We start from the raw sequence: 17,030 nt of genomic DNA, 5'->3' as shown, positions 1-17,030 counted from the left end.
CTAAGCTAATACAAACAACCACACAGGACATATGGTATTATGCTATGGCCGCCTGAACCTGTCTAAATCTTTGTGTTCTTTGCACCATCGCATTGTGATCTTGGCGAATCCCTGCCTACAATCAATCTCCTCGGGATATACCTCGGAGAGCTTGGTGGTTAAACACCGACAGGCCGTGCCTGGGATGCACCCCAGGCATGTGGTACAGCACGAGCACGGCCCGCAAAAATAGTCAGCCCGGTAGCAACCTGGTCAGGAGGCCTACAACTGTAGGCCTACAGGCGGCTAATTTGCTAAAAGCGCACCACCCCTACTAGCCCACTACATGGCCATGCCGCTTCCTCACTTCGCCACCAGTCCGCCACCACGACCGTGACTCGCGAGTTGTGAGTCGTAGCTCTTGCGCCGTCGCGCCATCCACGCGGATATGCCGCATGCGGTTCGCCAGTCCCCTCCGCGCCGCCACCACGCCGTCGCTAGTTGCATGCCCGCCCCAGCAACGTCGGTGGTCGCCACAACATCATCACCAGTGGCCTCACCTGGCATCCTCCACGCAGCAGCGGTGGCCGCCTCCTCTGTGTTCACGGTGGCTTCTCCGCATAGCACGGCAGCAGCGGACCAGCGGGTGCCGGCCTCCAGCAACGACCAGCTCCGGCACCACGGCGGCAGCAGTCAGCGGACCACCGGCTCCTCCACGCAGCATAGCAGGAGCAGCACTGCCGGCCACCTCCGGCTCCACCTCCTCAGCCCCGGCTTTCCCTTCCCCTTCCCTTCTCTCATAGTGGGCCTTAGGCCGGCCCGGCCTGCAAAACTGGTCGTGCTCATCGGGCCACCCCCGCACGAAAAGTGGCCCAACAGGCCATGCCTGGCCGTCGGCCAGGCACGAAGCCCAGGGCAGCACGGCCCACAGGGCATGGCTTGCCTGGTTGGCCCGGCGGTCATTAGGCCATGCTGGGCCGGCCCGGCCCGTTGGCCATATATAAGCCCAACACACCTTACAAGGAAAGCATGCAAATTTGCGCCATCATATATATGGGATTAATCATGAGTGGTTGGTTAGGGCCCTGTTTGGATCTATGGGTTAGAGTTAGAATGGGGCTCATCTAACCCAAAAGCATCCAAACAGGTGGGTTAGATTGGGTTAGATGCATCTAACCCATCCCAAAAGCTATCCCCCACAAGGGGTGCTTATTGGGGTTAGATTGGGGTGGGCCCCTCTTTTCCCCCTTTCTCTCCCCTCCTCAGATTCGTGTGTGGCACTACTTTGCTTCCCCGTTCGCTCCCCAGGGTGTCGCCGCTCCCCTATCCACTCCTCAGGGGCGTCGGGGCCACCACTCCCTTCACCGGAACCAGGTGGGCCGCCGCCCCCGAGTCTGCTCACCTTGAATGGATCCAGTCTTCGTTGATGCGTGCTGCCCCGCCACTCGCCGCCCCGCCCCGTGCCGGCACTGCCAGGTCGCGCACCGTTATACCGCGTCCCGTTGCAGGCCATCACGTGCCAGCACTGTAGGGCCATCGTGGACCACCACGCTCCGACACTACAGGGACGTCGTGCGCGCGCCGCCGCGCCCTGCTCCAGCATGCCATCGTGCGCTGTTGCGTGCCACCGTGTGCCGCCACTATAGGGCCAAGTTCGCCTCCTGCTGTCCCGCTGTGCGCTGGCGCTGCAGGGCCACCGTGGCACCCCATGCCGCCGGTGCTGCAGGGCTGCCGCGCCGCCCCGTGCCGCCATGCCCTCCTCCGGCGTCAGACAGAGGTGGAGGGGAGGGAACTTCGGTAGAGAGATGGGGCGGCGTGGGAGGAGAGTTGGAGAGAGCAGCTAGGGAGGAGGTCATATAAGAGCTAGCCACACCAAATCCTGCTGGAAAGAGATCAAATGATTGAAAAAGTGTATTTATTGTCAATCTAACACTTCCATCTTTAGACCTATTTAGTTAGAGTTAGTTCAGAGTTAGTCGTAAGTTAGATACTACCACTAACCACTAACTCAGTTAGAGCATCCAAATAAAGCCTATGGCATGAGACTGGTGTCACGCATGAATTTCGCACAGGGGGAGAACGAGCCAGGCAGACCGAAGGCCACTCCAGCCACCAATCAAATAGTTGTGCTTCATGCAGGGGGTATTTTTTTTTCAATAGTGCTACACGGAGAGCCCTCTCCATTTAGCACTAACTGAAGAGCCCTCTTGTTACATTATGAAATACACACAAAAAGTAACAAAATGGAGAGAGAAAATAACTCTACTACACCTTATTCTCCGGTGACGGGATGGGCGGGAGGTGGGCGGGGCGGTCGGCGGCGGGGGTCGCCGCCGGCCGGGGTGGCGGTGGAGGCCGACGAGGTTAGGGTTCTAGGGTTTCTGGGGTTGGGGTTGGGGGAGGGATCCATGACCGGCGGGCTATAAAGGGATGGCCGTGGGCGGCGGGCGGCCTGACGGAGGAGGCGGGTTGTGGGCGGCGAGGCCGGCGGCGATGGCGCCGCCGGCCGGGTGGTGATGGACAACCGGTGGGCGGTGTTGGAGGCAGGGGCGTTCGTCGGAGATGAAGAAGATGACGACGATGGTGGTGGCGTGGTTCCTGTTGAATAGAGGGGAAGGGGAGGAGGAGAGGGGAGGGGAGGGGTGGGTTGGGTGGAGTGCGGTCCTCGCCGGCGGGGGCAGAGCAGGATCTGGCGACTGGGTGTATGTGGGCACGGGCGGCTGTGGGTTGTGGGCGGTTGCTCCAGCGGCGGCGTCGCCGCCGGAGCTGGCGGACGGCAGTGGCGGGGGCGGAGAGTTGGGGGCGTCGGGGGGCGGATTTGGCGATGCGCGAGGAAGAAGAAGCTGCGTGCAAAGGAGGCGTGTGGGATGAAGTGATAAAGTGTGGGGTCCACACTTTATTAGATACACGGAGAGGGCTCTCCCTCTAGTTGCCTTTTTTTTTTGAAGAACATGCATGGGATATGCTTGGAAAGGATGGCGAAGCTGAGGATGCCCTTGAGTGAGGTACCGAAGACGTAAAGATTGATAGGACAATCATCGTATAGTGTACTTTCCACTTAGGCACTCTCTAACCGTCTCAGCAATATCGCTGGATGAGGTGGAGCATAAGACAATAAAGAAACAAAAATCTCTCCTCTCCTCTCCTCGGTATGTGCTGCTTCGGTAGATGTGCTCTCATCCGCCACCTTGAAATATTATGATTTGTAATAAAAGTTGTTTTCCCTGCCCTGTTTTGCTCCTACTTAAACCCGCATTAATAACCGTCGTAAAAACACACCAACGACTTTATTTACGCACAAATTGCAGGAGCACCGGAATTTAGGCGAGGAACCGGCCGGGCCGGGGTGCGCGCTTCTTCCTTCCATGGTTCAGACTTGAGCGTGGTTTCGTGTCGTGCAGGGTCAAATTCCAAACGCATTCCAGGTCGTCTGTGGCGTTTCCACCGCCCCGCGTTGGCGTTGCCATCCATCATCAAATCAAAACCAGAAAAAAAGGAAACAACAACGAATCAGCTCGCCATTCCCGGAGTCTGTCTGCCTGCCTGCCTTGGAGAGGGAGAGAAAGCCGAAGATGAGGCGGCGCCACCACCACCACCACCTTCCCCTGCTCGCCTGCCTCTTGGTCCTCGCCTCGGCCGCGGCATCGCCGGCGAAGGCCAAGCCCCCTTCTGCCTCCGCGGTCGCCCCGGCCATCGCGGTGGACTTCGTGCGCCGCTCGTGCCGCTCGACGCGGTACCCGCGCGTGTGCGAGAGCACCCTGGTGCCCTGCGCGCCCACCGTGGGGCGCAGCCCGCGGCGCCTGGCGCGGGCGGCGCTGGTGGTGGGCGCCGACCGCGCGCACAACTGCTCCGCCTACATCCGGGCCGGCAAGGGCGCCATGGAGGACTGCGCCGAGCTGGCGCGCGACGCCGAGGAGCGGCTGCGGCGGTCGGCGGCGGAGATGGAGCGGATGGGGCGCGCGGGCACCCCGCGCTTCGCGTGGTCGCTCGCCAACGTGCAGACCTGGGCCAGCGCCGCGCTCACCGACACCGACACCTGCCTCGACTCGCTCGCCCAGGCCCGCGGCAAGGTGGACGGCGGCGCCGTCAAGAGGCGGGTGGTGGCCGTCGCGGAGGCCACCAGCAACGCGCTCGCGCTCGTCAACAGGCTCGACCCGGCGCCGCACCGCCTGCTGCTGTAGCTCCATGACGAAATCTTTCCTTCTTCAGCCCTCCTCCTCCATGTCCGATCCGATCGCCCGTATCTGCAATCTGTATGATTGATGGATCGGTCTCAGTGATGATGATGGTTGATGACGATTAAAAGCTAGAGGGCGCCCAATTTAATTTCCTGCTTCTTTGTTCCTGTCTGTGAGGAACTTTTTTTTTGGCAGTTTATCCGCTTATGGTTGCTGAAATAATCCAAGCTGTGATTAATCTAAATATCTTGGCATTGAATTGGTGGCTTCAAGGGTGCATTACTAGGCATGAAGGGATGATAAAGCCTGTGATTCCCAGTCTGCAAAACTGAAACAAAAATCAGTGGCAAGAATCATCTACTATGCACTGCTAGCCGTTGGCCATTTGCTCATCCAAGAATACAACCCCTGCTCTGTTCTTGTTTCTTCGGTTATACGACAATACTTGCACTCTATAGTTTATTGTTTGCTGGTTTTGCTGACTGATCTAGGACTGGTAACTGACGGCAGGTCAAATTACAGTTCTAACAAGTTTGCGTGCCTGCATTCCTTTTTCCTAAAAAGGAGATCAGAGTAAATAAATGCCCACATGGAACAGGGCCACAGGGGACATCTGTGGGCCACGACATGAGCAAAGTTGGTGGCAGTTGGTTCCCTCATTGATTTCAATTCACAATCCAGCCACAAGCAGAGTGCTGCAGCCTGCAGGGGTGCACCCCGGCCTACCATACTACCAGGCTAGCAATTCTCCCCACACGGACGCTGCTTGCAGTAAACCATGCAGTCCGCTCTCTCCAATGTTATGTTGTAGCTACAGTTTAGAGTAAAAGTTACAGAGAAAGTGAATATATATGCGTACCATGGAGCACTGCAGCCATTGCTAGCTTACCTTCGTGCTTATCCACTGCTTAAACTGCTCAGCATTCTCTTACTCCTCCTTTAGTCATTGAATTACTATAATAACCTCTGAAGTTGGCCAGCATCCATTACCTCATGGGATGAATGGATGGATCCATGGGCCACTCAACACTCACTTTGCAAGCAAAAAGGAAAGACCCAACGCAAAATACAATCCAAGCTGCTTTACCTGAAAGGTAGGCACACACAGCATCATCGCATTTGCAATTTGGCATGCATTGCTGCTTGCGTGCTCACCCCGGCGTGGACGTCACATCCAGATCTAGGCACAAAGACCCATCGCCATCTCATCAGTTACATGTCCCTTTCCTCGATCCATTTGCCATATCGCCATTGCGATGTAGGCCCTGGTTTCCACCCAGTAAATGTAAAAACGCAAAATTTTACGAATGAATCTTACTAATTTGAAGTAATAAATGAAGTCTATTTATAAAACTTTTTGCATGGATGGGCTGTAAATCACGAGACGAATCTAATGAGCCTACTTAATCTATGATTTGCAACAGTGATGCTAAAGTAACCATCTGCTAATTATTGCTTAATCATGTATTAATTAGCATCATTAGATTCATCTCGCGATTTACAACCCATCTGTGCAAAAAAATTTGTAAATAGATTTCATTTAATACATCAAATTGGTAAGATTCTGTCGCAAAAAATTTTTGCGTTTATATGTAAAGAGAACTAAACAGGGCCGTAGTATAGCAGACTAGAAGTGCCATTTATTGGCGTCAGCTAGCAGTGTGTACACATGGTTACGTTCTCTTCTCCCTGACCGGTCATTTTCTCTGGACCCGCAGCTGCCACTAATCGCAGGTCGGGTTAATGGATCCAACACGTAAGCATGGGCGCATACGTCTTGCTTAAGGATGGCAGTGGTTTCGAGTTTTGCGGTTTTGGGTTCGGAAATGATTTCTCACTCATGGTTTTTGGGTTCAGGGCTCCAAAACTTATCAAGTTTGGTTTCGAGTTTGGTTTTTATTTTCTAGGGTGTATTTATTTTCTAAATTGTGCATCAGATTCATGATTTGTTTGCGCTATTGTTCTTGGCGATATATACAGAATAACACCTTATTTGGCTATATTTTTCTAGGTTTAAGCATGGCTGCAGATCAAACACGTTTCAACGCACGGTCACAAACCAAACACCAACATTGTTTTGTATAAAATTTGGCACCATCCACGTTTTAAGCACAGACAAATTTTGGCTGGGCCAGCAGGGAGCACAAACCGAATGGGCCCTCAGAGGCCCTAGCCCAGAAATGCGCATTGTTAATTTCTGCCTTTTTTCATTTTTATATTCAAAAAAATAAAATTTCAAAAATATATGCCGAATAGGGAAATTTTTAAAAATGGGTGCCTGTCGTCCATCCAGTTGACGACAGGATCTAAATATAAAAAAAATTACATTTTAGTCCTGGCGCCTAGGGCGCATTAAACAGTGAACTTGTAAAATCGATATAAAATCGTAGAAAAATCGGAAAAATACAAACTCAACTGTTCTGGATTCTATAAAATAAGATCTACAACTTTTGTTACATAATGTTTTTCATTTGATCAATGTATCTAAATCAAGAAAAATAGTTCTTGTACCTAGAAAAATCTGAAATAATTCATTTGGTCTAGTTGTGCTTATCTAAAATTTATCAAACTTGTTTTATAGCTCTTAGTAAATAAAATAATGGTACTGTAAAAGTTATACCTTCTAATACTCAGTATACCAGTATGGATAAATAACCCACTTAAACTAGACATATTGCAAGATCTAATTTAAAAACTTATTCTAGAAATGTTTTCTGGGCCTACCAATTTTGTACAAGTCTATGCTCACCATATTCAACACTCTGGCCAAAGATGACATGCATCCAAAGTGTTAGAAGTAAAAGTGATTGGAATGATTGATTGTCTTTATTGATGGTTTAGACCACTTCTTATATATATGTACAAGAGGGAAAGGGTGCCTATTCTCGAAGGGACATGCCCCTTCATGAATGGCCCCTTCGTGAGTTGGCCCTTTCGAGAAAGGTAACCGCCTAATGACTAAACTAATTAACTATTATATAAATTGATCACTAATACTAATTTCTTCATAACACTCCCCCTTGATCAATTTTCTTCTTCTTTGTAATCAATTTGATCTTCTTGTGGTCTTGTAATCAATCAAATAACTCCTTGAAAACCCAATGGGAAAAAATCAGGAGATGTGATATATATAACTCCCCCAAAAACCCTTTCAGGAAAAATGTGAGGAGAATCTTTGGAAAACCCTGTGGGAAAAACTAAAGTAATTCGGGTATATTAGGCAAAACTCCTTCAAACCCAGTGGGAAAATAAGGAGAAACACCATAATATACAATAACAAATGTCAGTAGACCCTTGAGATAACCCAAAGTCTTAGTCTAATAACACCTTGACCCTATGGTCAATATGCTTCAAATATCATCTTCTAAAAACCCCTGTGGGGAAAACTAGATGACATAGCATATAATTTTATGTTGATATTGCCTCATCAAAAACTTTATATGAGAAACCTCAAAAAGAAAAAACTCACATAAAGAAAAGAGTACAATGTATCATATGTCTCAATATCATCCACCAAAAATCTCTTTGAGAAAAATGGATGATATGACATAGTCTTGTGTCGATATTGCTTCATTAAAAACTTTATATGAGAAACCCAAAGGGAAAACTCATACAAAGAAAAGAGTGCAATATGATGTTTTCAACAAGTTATTAATCAGAGAGACGAGAGACTCTCCCCCTGAAACTTGCAAACCTTTCATACCAATATATTCTACACATATGTGGAGTATAGTAGACCTTGTGAATATCTCTTCGAGATTATCACAAGTACTTAGTTTGCAAATGTTCATATGCCCATATGACCTATGAAACAGAACCATCTCAATGCAAAATATTGCATTTAGTATAACTTGTCTCCATCTAAACAACACAAGCTGCATTACCTTTATAGATAATGACCTTTGATTCAATAGAATCAATACCACATAACTTCAGTATGTGACATATCATTCTGTCAAGCTATACACATTCATGTGTAGCCTTATACAATACAATATCAGAATGATTAATGGAATTGACCATTAAATGTCTACGTACTTAAAGACTATTATATATTAGTCTTTCCATATTCATGTAAAGCTTATTTCAATGATCTAGAATTTTGGGGATCTTATAGATAAACAGAATCATGATATCCACGTAATCGGCCAAATCTGTATGTGCTATTTTAAGATATCAAAGATATTCTTAACTTGAATCTACCAGCCTTAGGTAGAATAGCGCAACTATTAGATAGCAAATTATTGCAAAGACAATATCCGGCCGGGAACTTTTGCAATATATATATTAGCGCATAAATAGCACAGGGATAATGGACCACATGTCCTATTATCTTAATTCAATCACTATGGCATAAAACAATCTCCCCTCATATGTTTTCTATCATGAGGTAGAACCACCATAGGATTCCCTTTCATATTAAATGATTCAATATGATATGGATATAGTTAGCTTTACTACAAAAACCTGGGAGAAGATACTTGGATTGTAAACACAAAATAAAATTTTGGTTTAGACCGTATCTCCCATCTCTAAACTCCGTCTATAGATTACAACGTGTTCTTCACAAGTGTTCATTACCAATTATGTCAAGTTTATTGACAATCATATAATACTAGAAATTCCAATTAAGGATTCTGAAATGAACACGACGTGTAATCAATCATGTATCCCTTCAATATAAGGAATACATACAAAGTCGATTGTACCAAAATCGACTTAACTGTTTTAAGCCATATATCGACTTAAGTAATATACGGTATATGTTGCGATTTTATATATAAGTATTGGATATGTGAACTCCTTCCCGGAAGTTTCACAATATACCAAATCAAGCGATCGTATGTAATCACTACATCTATCAACTGCAAAGATAGATGCTTTTGTACTTCCAGTCAAAAGTTAGTATCGGAAATTTTATAATTTACTATGGAGAATAACTTGCATTTGAAAATCAATGCTCTGGGCTTTGCGTAAACCCTTTGTGCTACTAGTCTTGCTTTAATCTCACCACCTCATTGTTCTCAATCCATTATGATGAAAACACTTTTGTACCCACAGTAAAGGTACGTCTAGGTGTTGGCTTTACTACCAAACACATCTCTTTTGGTGAGCAAGACTATCTCTGTATGTATAACTTTACTCGTCAAGTTCCAGTAAGAGTGACAAAGCACTCTGCCATGGTCTTATTAACTGGATAACTTTGAGTAATGTATATAATTTATTCAGAGAAGTATGAGTCGACTCATGTAGCCTTTATATGATATAATTCTCTGGTTATCAAAACTCAAAATGGACCCTGAATGACTCATCGTGACTTCCTTAAACGAGAGTCAGGGCTTTCCGATATCCCAGCATCAGTATTTTGGTGCACCTCTGAGCTGGGTTGTGGATTATAAATGTCCACAAGACATAAAATGTCATCTAGGTATCTTTCAACCAAAGGTTGAGTTGTATTTACTAATTTAGAAGAAAATTCTTCTATTGCTAGCATGACTAATATTGCTTTATGGCCATACTGCTCCCCCCTTTATTTACAATTGGGAGTTGAGTGGTATTTATCTTTTTGGATATGTAACTAAACTTATGTTATACCATGTAATCGTCATTGAAGGTACAAAGGTTTAGTAATGTTCAGGATAATGCTCATAACAAAAGGCATTATCTACCAAATGCATGGCTGAGTGTGTAAACTTTACACACTCTAGATCATCTCATAGATGTATTTATACAACCATGAAATGCCTGAACTGTCCATACAATCTTTGTATCGGACCCATACATATTCTTTTGAATATGATCAAGAATCTAATAGAGTCAACCTGATTTTAAGATAAGAGAATCTTATAATCCATATCCCTGTGGTACTTACAGTATCCACACTTTGGGGAAATCAGGACCAAAATAATTGCCAATAATTTTTCACGCATCCCTATGGATGGCCAGTTGATCATTCCAAATCTTGAATGGATCAAAAATGTGAAAAATTCTTATACGCAACATGTTATACGGGAATTGTTGTATGCATAATACAACAAAGATGAGTCCTATCTCATTTCTTATATGCAGTATCCAATGTTGTCTTCTTGTGTTTCCATATGAAAACACATTTGGATATCTGTATAATTTGGTAAGATATGAGTCGAATTAGGATATAATTAAATATGCTCAATTGTTAACTCATATCCATAGGAAGAATGATAGTGGTAGAACAAACCAAACTATCATTGCATTGCATCAACGATGGCCAAAAATATTCCCTCTTCTTGTCATAAGAACTAGGAACATTTTTCTTCCCCAATTATAGAGTTTGTGGTAAAAAAAATCCACTAGACACATATCATTCCCACATTGGAATGATTCCCGTATGATCTATATCTATATATGACAAGAATTCAATGAAATTCTCATCTAATATATAGAAATCCATAAATATTGTCAAGTATCAAATTCATAATATGATACGTACAATACTTATGTGTTGACAATAAGTATTACAACATATTTGATGTATAATGAACAACTCCAGATTGAGGTTCATGAAATTTTTTTTAGTCAATGGGATAAAACCAATGCTATTGTCCACTGTCCATGTGGGATAGTGATACCATCTAGAGCGAGTTCATCAAACTCCTCTAAAGTCAATATCCGCAACATGTGACAACCATTGATTTAATTAATTTACACCGAAGGTAAGTTAAAAATCACTACGGTGATGTTGTAATATCCAATGCAAAATTTAGGGGTATCCATATCTCCTCGTTGTTTTGGATAGTTGGAGGTAGTCAACAAAACTTCAAACCTCACAACAATTAGAGGTTATCACAAAATGTGCATACCTCATAGACAATCATTATTAATATGGCACACACATAGTAGATGATTTCTATGTCCGAAACATAGAGTAGATCTCTCAGTAGTAGGCAAATAAATTGCTGCTATAAGCACGGTCTCTAGGCTGATATATTCACATGAATATACCGCAGCCAATGCCTAAGACTCTACTACCTGTGTGTAACCTTTAATAATGAATGCTGGTAATCACCATAAAAGTGTATCATTTGTATATTTCCAAAACACTTATTTGGGAGAACACAATGTAGGTAATCATCAAGTTTAAAATAAACGTGATGTAGATCTCTCAGCAATGGGCGAATAATCCCTGCCATAGGCACGGTCTCTGGGCTGAATAATTCAATATGAATTAAACGCAGTCAATGCCTAGGACTCCATTACTTGTGTTAGGATCCCAAATATATCCAAAATATAGATATAACAATTTTGCATAACCCCTCAATAATTAAGAAATTTTTAATTAAGAGTAACAATCTATATTAAAATGTTACTTATAGAAAAATTACCAAATTAACAATGTTAACAAAGTACTCTACCATATTGATACTATTTAATTCAAATATTAAAACAGAAAATTTACTAAGCACATAGTGCTATAGATGGATAGTGGCATAATTTGCGCAAATTCCGTAGGGATTAAAACAAAAATCCACTTTTTATGTTAGCCTTACTAGCAAAAATGGTGTGGCTGCCATTTTTCCTTTCTAGACTAGGCTAATATGTGCCTAAATACAACCATCATTAATTAAGCATCACTTAATTAAGAGGATCCGATTTTGTTGCAATTAAAATAATTGGCAACCAACAAAATTGATAAACTATTTATGTTTACATATACAATTTTCTGGTCTCAAAAGCAAATAATGTACAGAAGTAACGATTCTACCATACAAATTCTGTCAGTCCATGACGAAAACAGAAAATCGTAGACACAGAAAAATATATGTAAATATTAAACAGTTAAAATTTCCACGATATAATATATTATGATGCAATTTTTAAAGACTCATAGGTCTCAAAAACTATCTATTTACTCTAGATAAATAATTTGCATCATAAAGTCATTTAAACACAAGGTCTAAAACAAGCATTTATATTTTCAATTATAAATGCAATATATTGCAATGTTGTATCTAGTCTAGGGCTAACCATAAGGAAACAATATAGTAGTAATCTACTTATTTGAATTACCATGTAAATCATAGGAGGAAAAAAAAAATACTGTGCAAAAACAGGAGGCTCGGTACCCTGGCTAGGCCTGCGAGTGGTCGGCCTGCCAGAGGCCGCGGCCTGGCTCAGCCCGATTAAGGGGTAGGGAGGGGGTGCGGTAGGGAACCTGCTCCCTGGAACCGTCGCCGCCTCCTATGGGGGCGCCACCGCCGCCCCTTGATGCTGCCGCTGCCGCCTGTTGCCGAGTGCGCCGCTTCGCCCTTCCGCTTGCGCAAGTGAGCGCCGCCGCGGGCCGCGCCCAGCGCCCTCGTGCGCCACGCACGAATGCCGCCGCCTTTTGGTGCCGCCGCCGGCGTCGTGTGTGCCCCTGTCTGCGTCTCTACGGCGTGCCGAGCGTCACCGGTTCTCTGGTGGTGCCGGCCACCGATGGTGAGGGTGCCCTGCGGGAATCGCCGGGAATCGCCGAGGTTGTCTGATGGAGGGACTCGCATGTCCTCCCTGTCGGCTGTATTGGCACGGATGCGCCGTCTTCGTTCAAGATCGACGGTGCGTTCCTCTTTTCCACATTAATCTGATTGAGGCCGGACGACGTGATTGCCAATTCCAACGAAGACGACGCGTCTGTTATTCATTCTCCGTCGTCTCATGATTTTCCTGCATGTACTTAATTAACGATGCAAGAAGAGTAAACAAAATGTAAATAATCAGATTGTGATGGAGTCCAGTTATCTCCGTGGCTTGTTGGTCAGAGCATGTCGCCAGCGAGCAGCCGGCCGTTCTTCCTGTCATGGTGAGTTGGTGACACAGGCATATCGATGTCGGAGTGGACGTTCATGTTGTTGCCGCCGGCAAGTGGCCGCCGTTGGTGACGAAGACATCGAAGGAAATCTGGTCGTCTTGGACGCAGCGCATGTTGGTAACCGCTCGTCGCCGGCGTCATTGCTTGCTTCTTCTTTTCGTTTCTCAATCTCAGCGGAGAGCAGTTCGTGCTGATAACGTGTTAGAAGTAAAAGTGATTGGAATGATTGATTGTCTTTATTGATGGTTTAGACCACTTCTTATATATGTACAAGAGGGAAATGGTGCTTATTCTCGAAGGGACATGCCCCTTCATGAATGGCCCCCTCGTGAGTTGGCCCTTTCGAGAAAGGTAACCGCCTAATGACTAAACTAATTAACTATTATATAAATTGATTACTAATACTAATTTCTTCATAACACAAAGGATGGATCTTGAGATTTAAATAAAAATGTATTAAACTGGTATTTAAAATAGAGCAAGATACATTGATAAAATGAAAAACTTTATGTAACAAAAGTTGTATATATTGTTTCATAGAATCCAGAACAGTTTATTTTGTATTTTTATAATTTTTCTACGATTTTATATTAATTTTACAAGTTCACTATTTAATGCGCCCTGGGCGCTAGGACATAAATATAATTTTTTTTAACATTTAGGTCCTGCCGCCAACTGGATGGGCGACAGACACCCATTTTTGAAAATTTCCCTATTCGGCATATATTTTTGAAATTTTGTTTTTTTAAAATATAAAAATGAAAAAAGCGCGTTAATTTCTTCTGTCTAGCTCAATGTTAACATCCTCAATGTATAGAAGGTGCATAAACATGCTAAAAACTTCTCAAATTTACTCTCGATGCATTAAGAAAGATTCTTTAGGAACATGGGAATTTCATAGGTACTTGAGAAGAGCACACATTAAATAAATTGTTGGGTCTAAAAAGGCTGAGTCATACTGTGAACGAGTCCTCCAAGATATCACTGCTGTCTGAGTTGAAATCTAGTGAAAACGATTTGTTATTACTACAATCATATCAACTAGCAATATCATACATATGAATTCTGAAGTAAAATCATATTTCTTTTGAGGAGGATTGCCCCCTACCGATTATGATAAAAAGAGCAAGTTTTACAAGAAGAGCTCAGGAAATAAAGAAATCGATGAAGAAAATAAAAAAGTTACATAATTGTTTCTAGCCATTGAGTTATCAGATGCTTAAAACGATGTTTTGCTCAAAGGACAATCAGAGACTAAATTCCTACATCTAGCAGGAAAATAAAATTGAGTAACAAGTTTCAGCTCTATACCTGTTGAGAGCCATCAATCCATTCCAGACCCCAATTTTTCAGGTAATCACCACTACTACAGCCACCCCTATCACCGCCGGTTCTAAAAGTGCATCACCAATGGTTTTGGGTACCGTTGGATTTAAGTCGATGGTGATAGCGGGGCCATCACCGCCGGTTCCAGAACCAGTGGTGATGGAGGGGGTTCATCACCGCCGGTTCTTCATAAACCGGCGGTGATGCGTGCGCCAACCGTTGGTGATGTGCACCCATCACCGCCGGTTCGTATCTGGAACCGTTGGTGAAGACCTTTTTCCCATCAAAAAAATATTTTCATATAATAATATTGCATCATTTGTATAACATATATAATATATAATTATAGCAGCAGAATTTTCAAGTAGGCAGACATACTAAGACCAAAAGGATGACCTATGAGATTGGTTTAAACTTCACAAACATATATTAAGAAAATTGATATAGCCATGAACTCAAGGATTGAATCGGGAATGAATAACATAACAGACTGATCATGGAAACAAAACATGACAGAATACACTCAAAGCCTGCGGAGCTCGCTGGAACCATTGTCCCACTGCGCGATGCCGCAGAGGGAGGCCAACGTCAAAGCGCCCGCGCCGCCGTGAGCCCTGCTCCTCCGAGCCGCCTGCACGCACGGAGCTAGGAGCACCCGGATCCGGCCGCCGCCGAAGCTCGGAGCACCAAGGCGCGCCCGGATCCGGCCGCCACCTGAGCTCGGAGCGCCACGGCGAGGGAGGGAGGAGGGCCGGCGCCACCGCCATGGGACGTTGCGAGAGGAGGGAGGACGAGGCGACGGAGGGCCGGCCGCTGCAAATCTGCCATGCTCTGTGCGGATCCGGCCGCCATGGCCGCCGCAAAGGCCTCTACCACCGCCGGCGCCATGGGAGGGCGCGGGCGGAGGATGAGGCAAAGGGCCGGCCGCCGCTGCCATGGGAGGGCGCGGGAGGAGGGAGGACGGGGAGGTGGACGGCGCCGTGAGTGAGGGTGAGGGAGGGCCATCTGCCCTTTACTGCTAAAAAAAAAGAGGGCTATGGGCGGACGCGAGCGGGGCAGGCGTGGCCTGTGGTGATGTGCCTCATCACCGCCGGCTCGTGGATGGAACAGGCGGTGATGGTCGGTGACCTCATCACCGCCAGTTCGTGTTACCAACCGGCGGTGATGATGGACATCACCGCCGGTTCGTTTCGAACCGTTGGTGATAGACCGTTTGCTATGACCAGTTCTGTAGTAGTGCACCCACTACTATTGTTACTTCCACTGCCCTGCCCTTATCTGCTCCTCCAGTTCAAGTAGCTTGCTATTTTTCTTAGCTTTTGAGTAGCTCTAGGAGTTTGAAAATTTTGCATGCTTGTCTTCTTTGCACAAAGATGTACACTGTCATGTCTATACTTCCAAGACAGAGCCAACTTGGGGAGAACCCATGCCCCCGCGTAGCCCCCAAGGATGACTCGGGTGGAAACCGTGCTGCCGGCGCGCAGCCTTCCGGCACCCTCTCTGCCCCTCGCCGCCGCCGGAAGCCCATGCGGGTGCCAGGACAGCGGCGGCGGGGCCTCTCCGTCATCCCACCGTTTCCCTCCTTTGTCTCTGCCCATAGCCTCGCCATGCTCCGTCCTGGACCTGCTGTCGTCCATGGAGCACCGGTCCCAGAACCGTCCTTTTCATGGCCAGATCTCGAGATCCCAGACAATGTTGCGTTCGGCAAATGGGCGGAGCATGCGACTCCACAGGTGGGGCGACAACTTGGCCGGCGGCTAGATCTTCATCGGTGCCGACAGGATCTACATAGTCGGCATCCGGATCTGCTAATGCCCCATGCCAAACAGTGCGGTGGTGCCTAGCGGCATTGTGGGCGCACTGGTTCGGCCGCGCGGGCTCGGCGGTGGCGGCTCACCGTGCATCGGCGCTTGGCGATGGTGTGCGTGCTGGCGTGGCCACGCGACCTCGATGTAGGCCCAGGCGGACGCCGCAGCATCTGCGACAGCTCATACGGGTGCTCCATGGCAATGCCCGGTAGCCCCGCGTGTGCGCCGGCGTGACCTTCGGTGCTCTGGCGGTTAGAGGGTCTTGCTCGTGCTTCTCCGGTGATGCATCATCTACGGTGCTCAGGCTGCTATAATCCACCTGCACCTGAAGCCATGCCCGTGCGAAAAGCCGTGCCCGACACATTGTCGGTGTTGATGATGGCAACGTCCGAGGGCGTCACTTACCTTCCTGGAAGCGTTATGATTGCTTTCTGCCCTGCAGCCATGATGTCCCTCTGGGCGAAAGCTCAGCTCTAGTCTACTAGACCAGCGGCGTGACATCGCGTCCTACCTGTAGACGTAGTCGTGGAGAAATTCTTCCCGGCATCAACACCAAGTGCTCTACTTTGGTCCTCCGCTAACATCCCCCTCTGATGGTTGCATAAGCCAGTAGCTAGTGAATGTCTTCTATGAGTCTCTATACCTCCTGGTCGTCCATGCTTCTTGATTGCATCATCTCATTAAATGCCGGGTCGGAGATTATGACCCCCTCTCTTGGATCTCCTTGTTGTCCTCTCGTCGACTCTCACCCTTAGAGGTTTCCTCCCCTCAAAAGGCGTTGGCGTCTCGTCATTTTGGATCCTGGATATGCCTCATAGATGATGCAAGTCACGGCTGTCATCTGTCAGATTTCGACTTTGAGCTTTACGGACGCCCGTGGAATTGAGATCACTAGTGTGTAGCTACTTCGGAGAT

General features: G+C 46.3%; 1 protein-coding gene and 1 long non-coding RNA gene across 2 annotated transcripts; both read left to right on the top strand.

Annotated features, from left to right (window-relative positions):
• The first annotated feature begins 3,300 nt into the window (after positions 1-3,300).
• On the top strand, positions 3,301-4,429 carry LOC120639570 (21 kDa protein-like). The gene has a single exon (XM_039915435.1). It carries the CDS (start codon positions 3,552-3,554, stop codon positions 4,158-4,160), a length of 609 nt encoding a protein of 202 aa, XP_039771369.1. The 5' UTR covers positions 3,301-3,551; the 3' UTR covers positions 4,161-4,429.
• Positions 4,430-12,386: 7,957 nt separating this feature from the next.
• On the top strand, positions 12,387-13,271 carry LOC120639569. The gene is made up of 2 exons (XR_005661490.1): positions 12,387-12,728; positions 12,891-13,271. It is a non-coding gene; the product is annotated as an uncharacterized LOC120639569 (long non-coding RNA).
• Positions 13,272-17,030: the final 3,759 nt, after the last annotated feature.

This window comes from Panicum virgatum, chromosome 7K (assembly GCF_016808335.1).
Source record: "Panicum virgatum strain AP13 chromosome 7K, P.virgatum_v5, whole genome shotgun sequence".
NCBI lineage: Eukaryota > Viridiplantae > Streptophyta > Magnoliopsida > Poales > Poaceae > Panicum > Panicum virgatum.
The sequence above is the reverse complement of the archived record's forward strand: the minus strand, read 5'-3'. Positions and strand labels throughout refer to the sequence as shown.

Coding starts and splice junctions, on each gene's coding strand:
- LOC120639570 (XM_039915435.1), top strand. CDS start 3,552: ATGAGGCGGCGCCACCACCACCACCACCTTCCCCTGCTCGCCTGCCTC.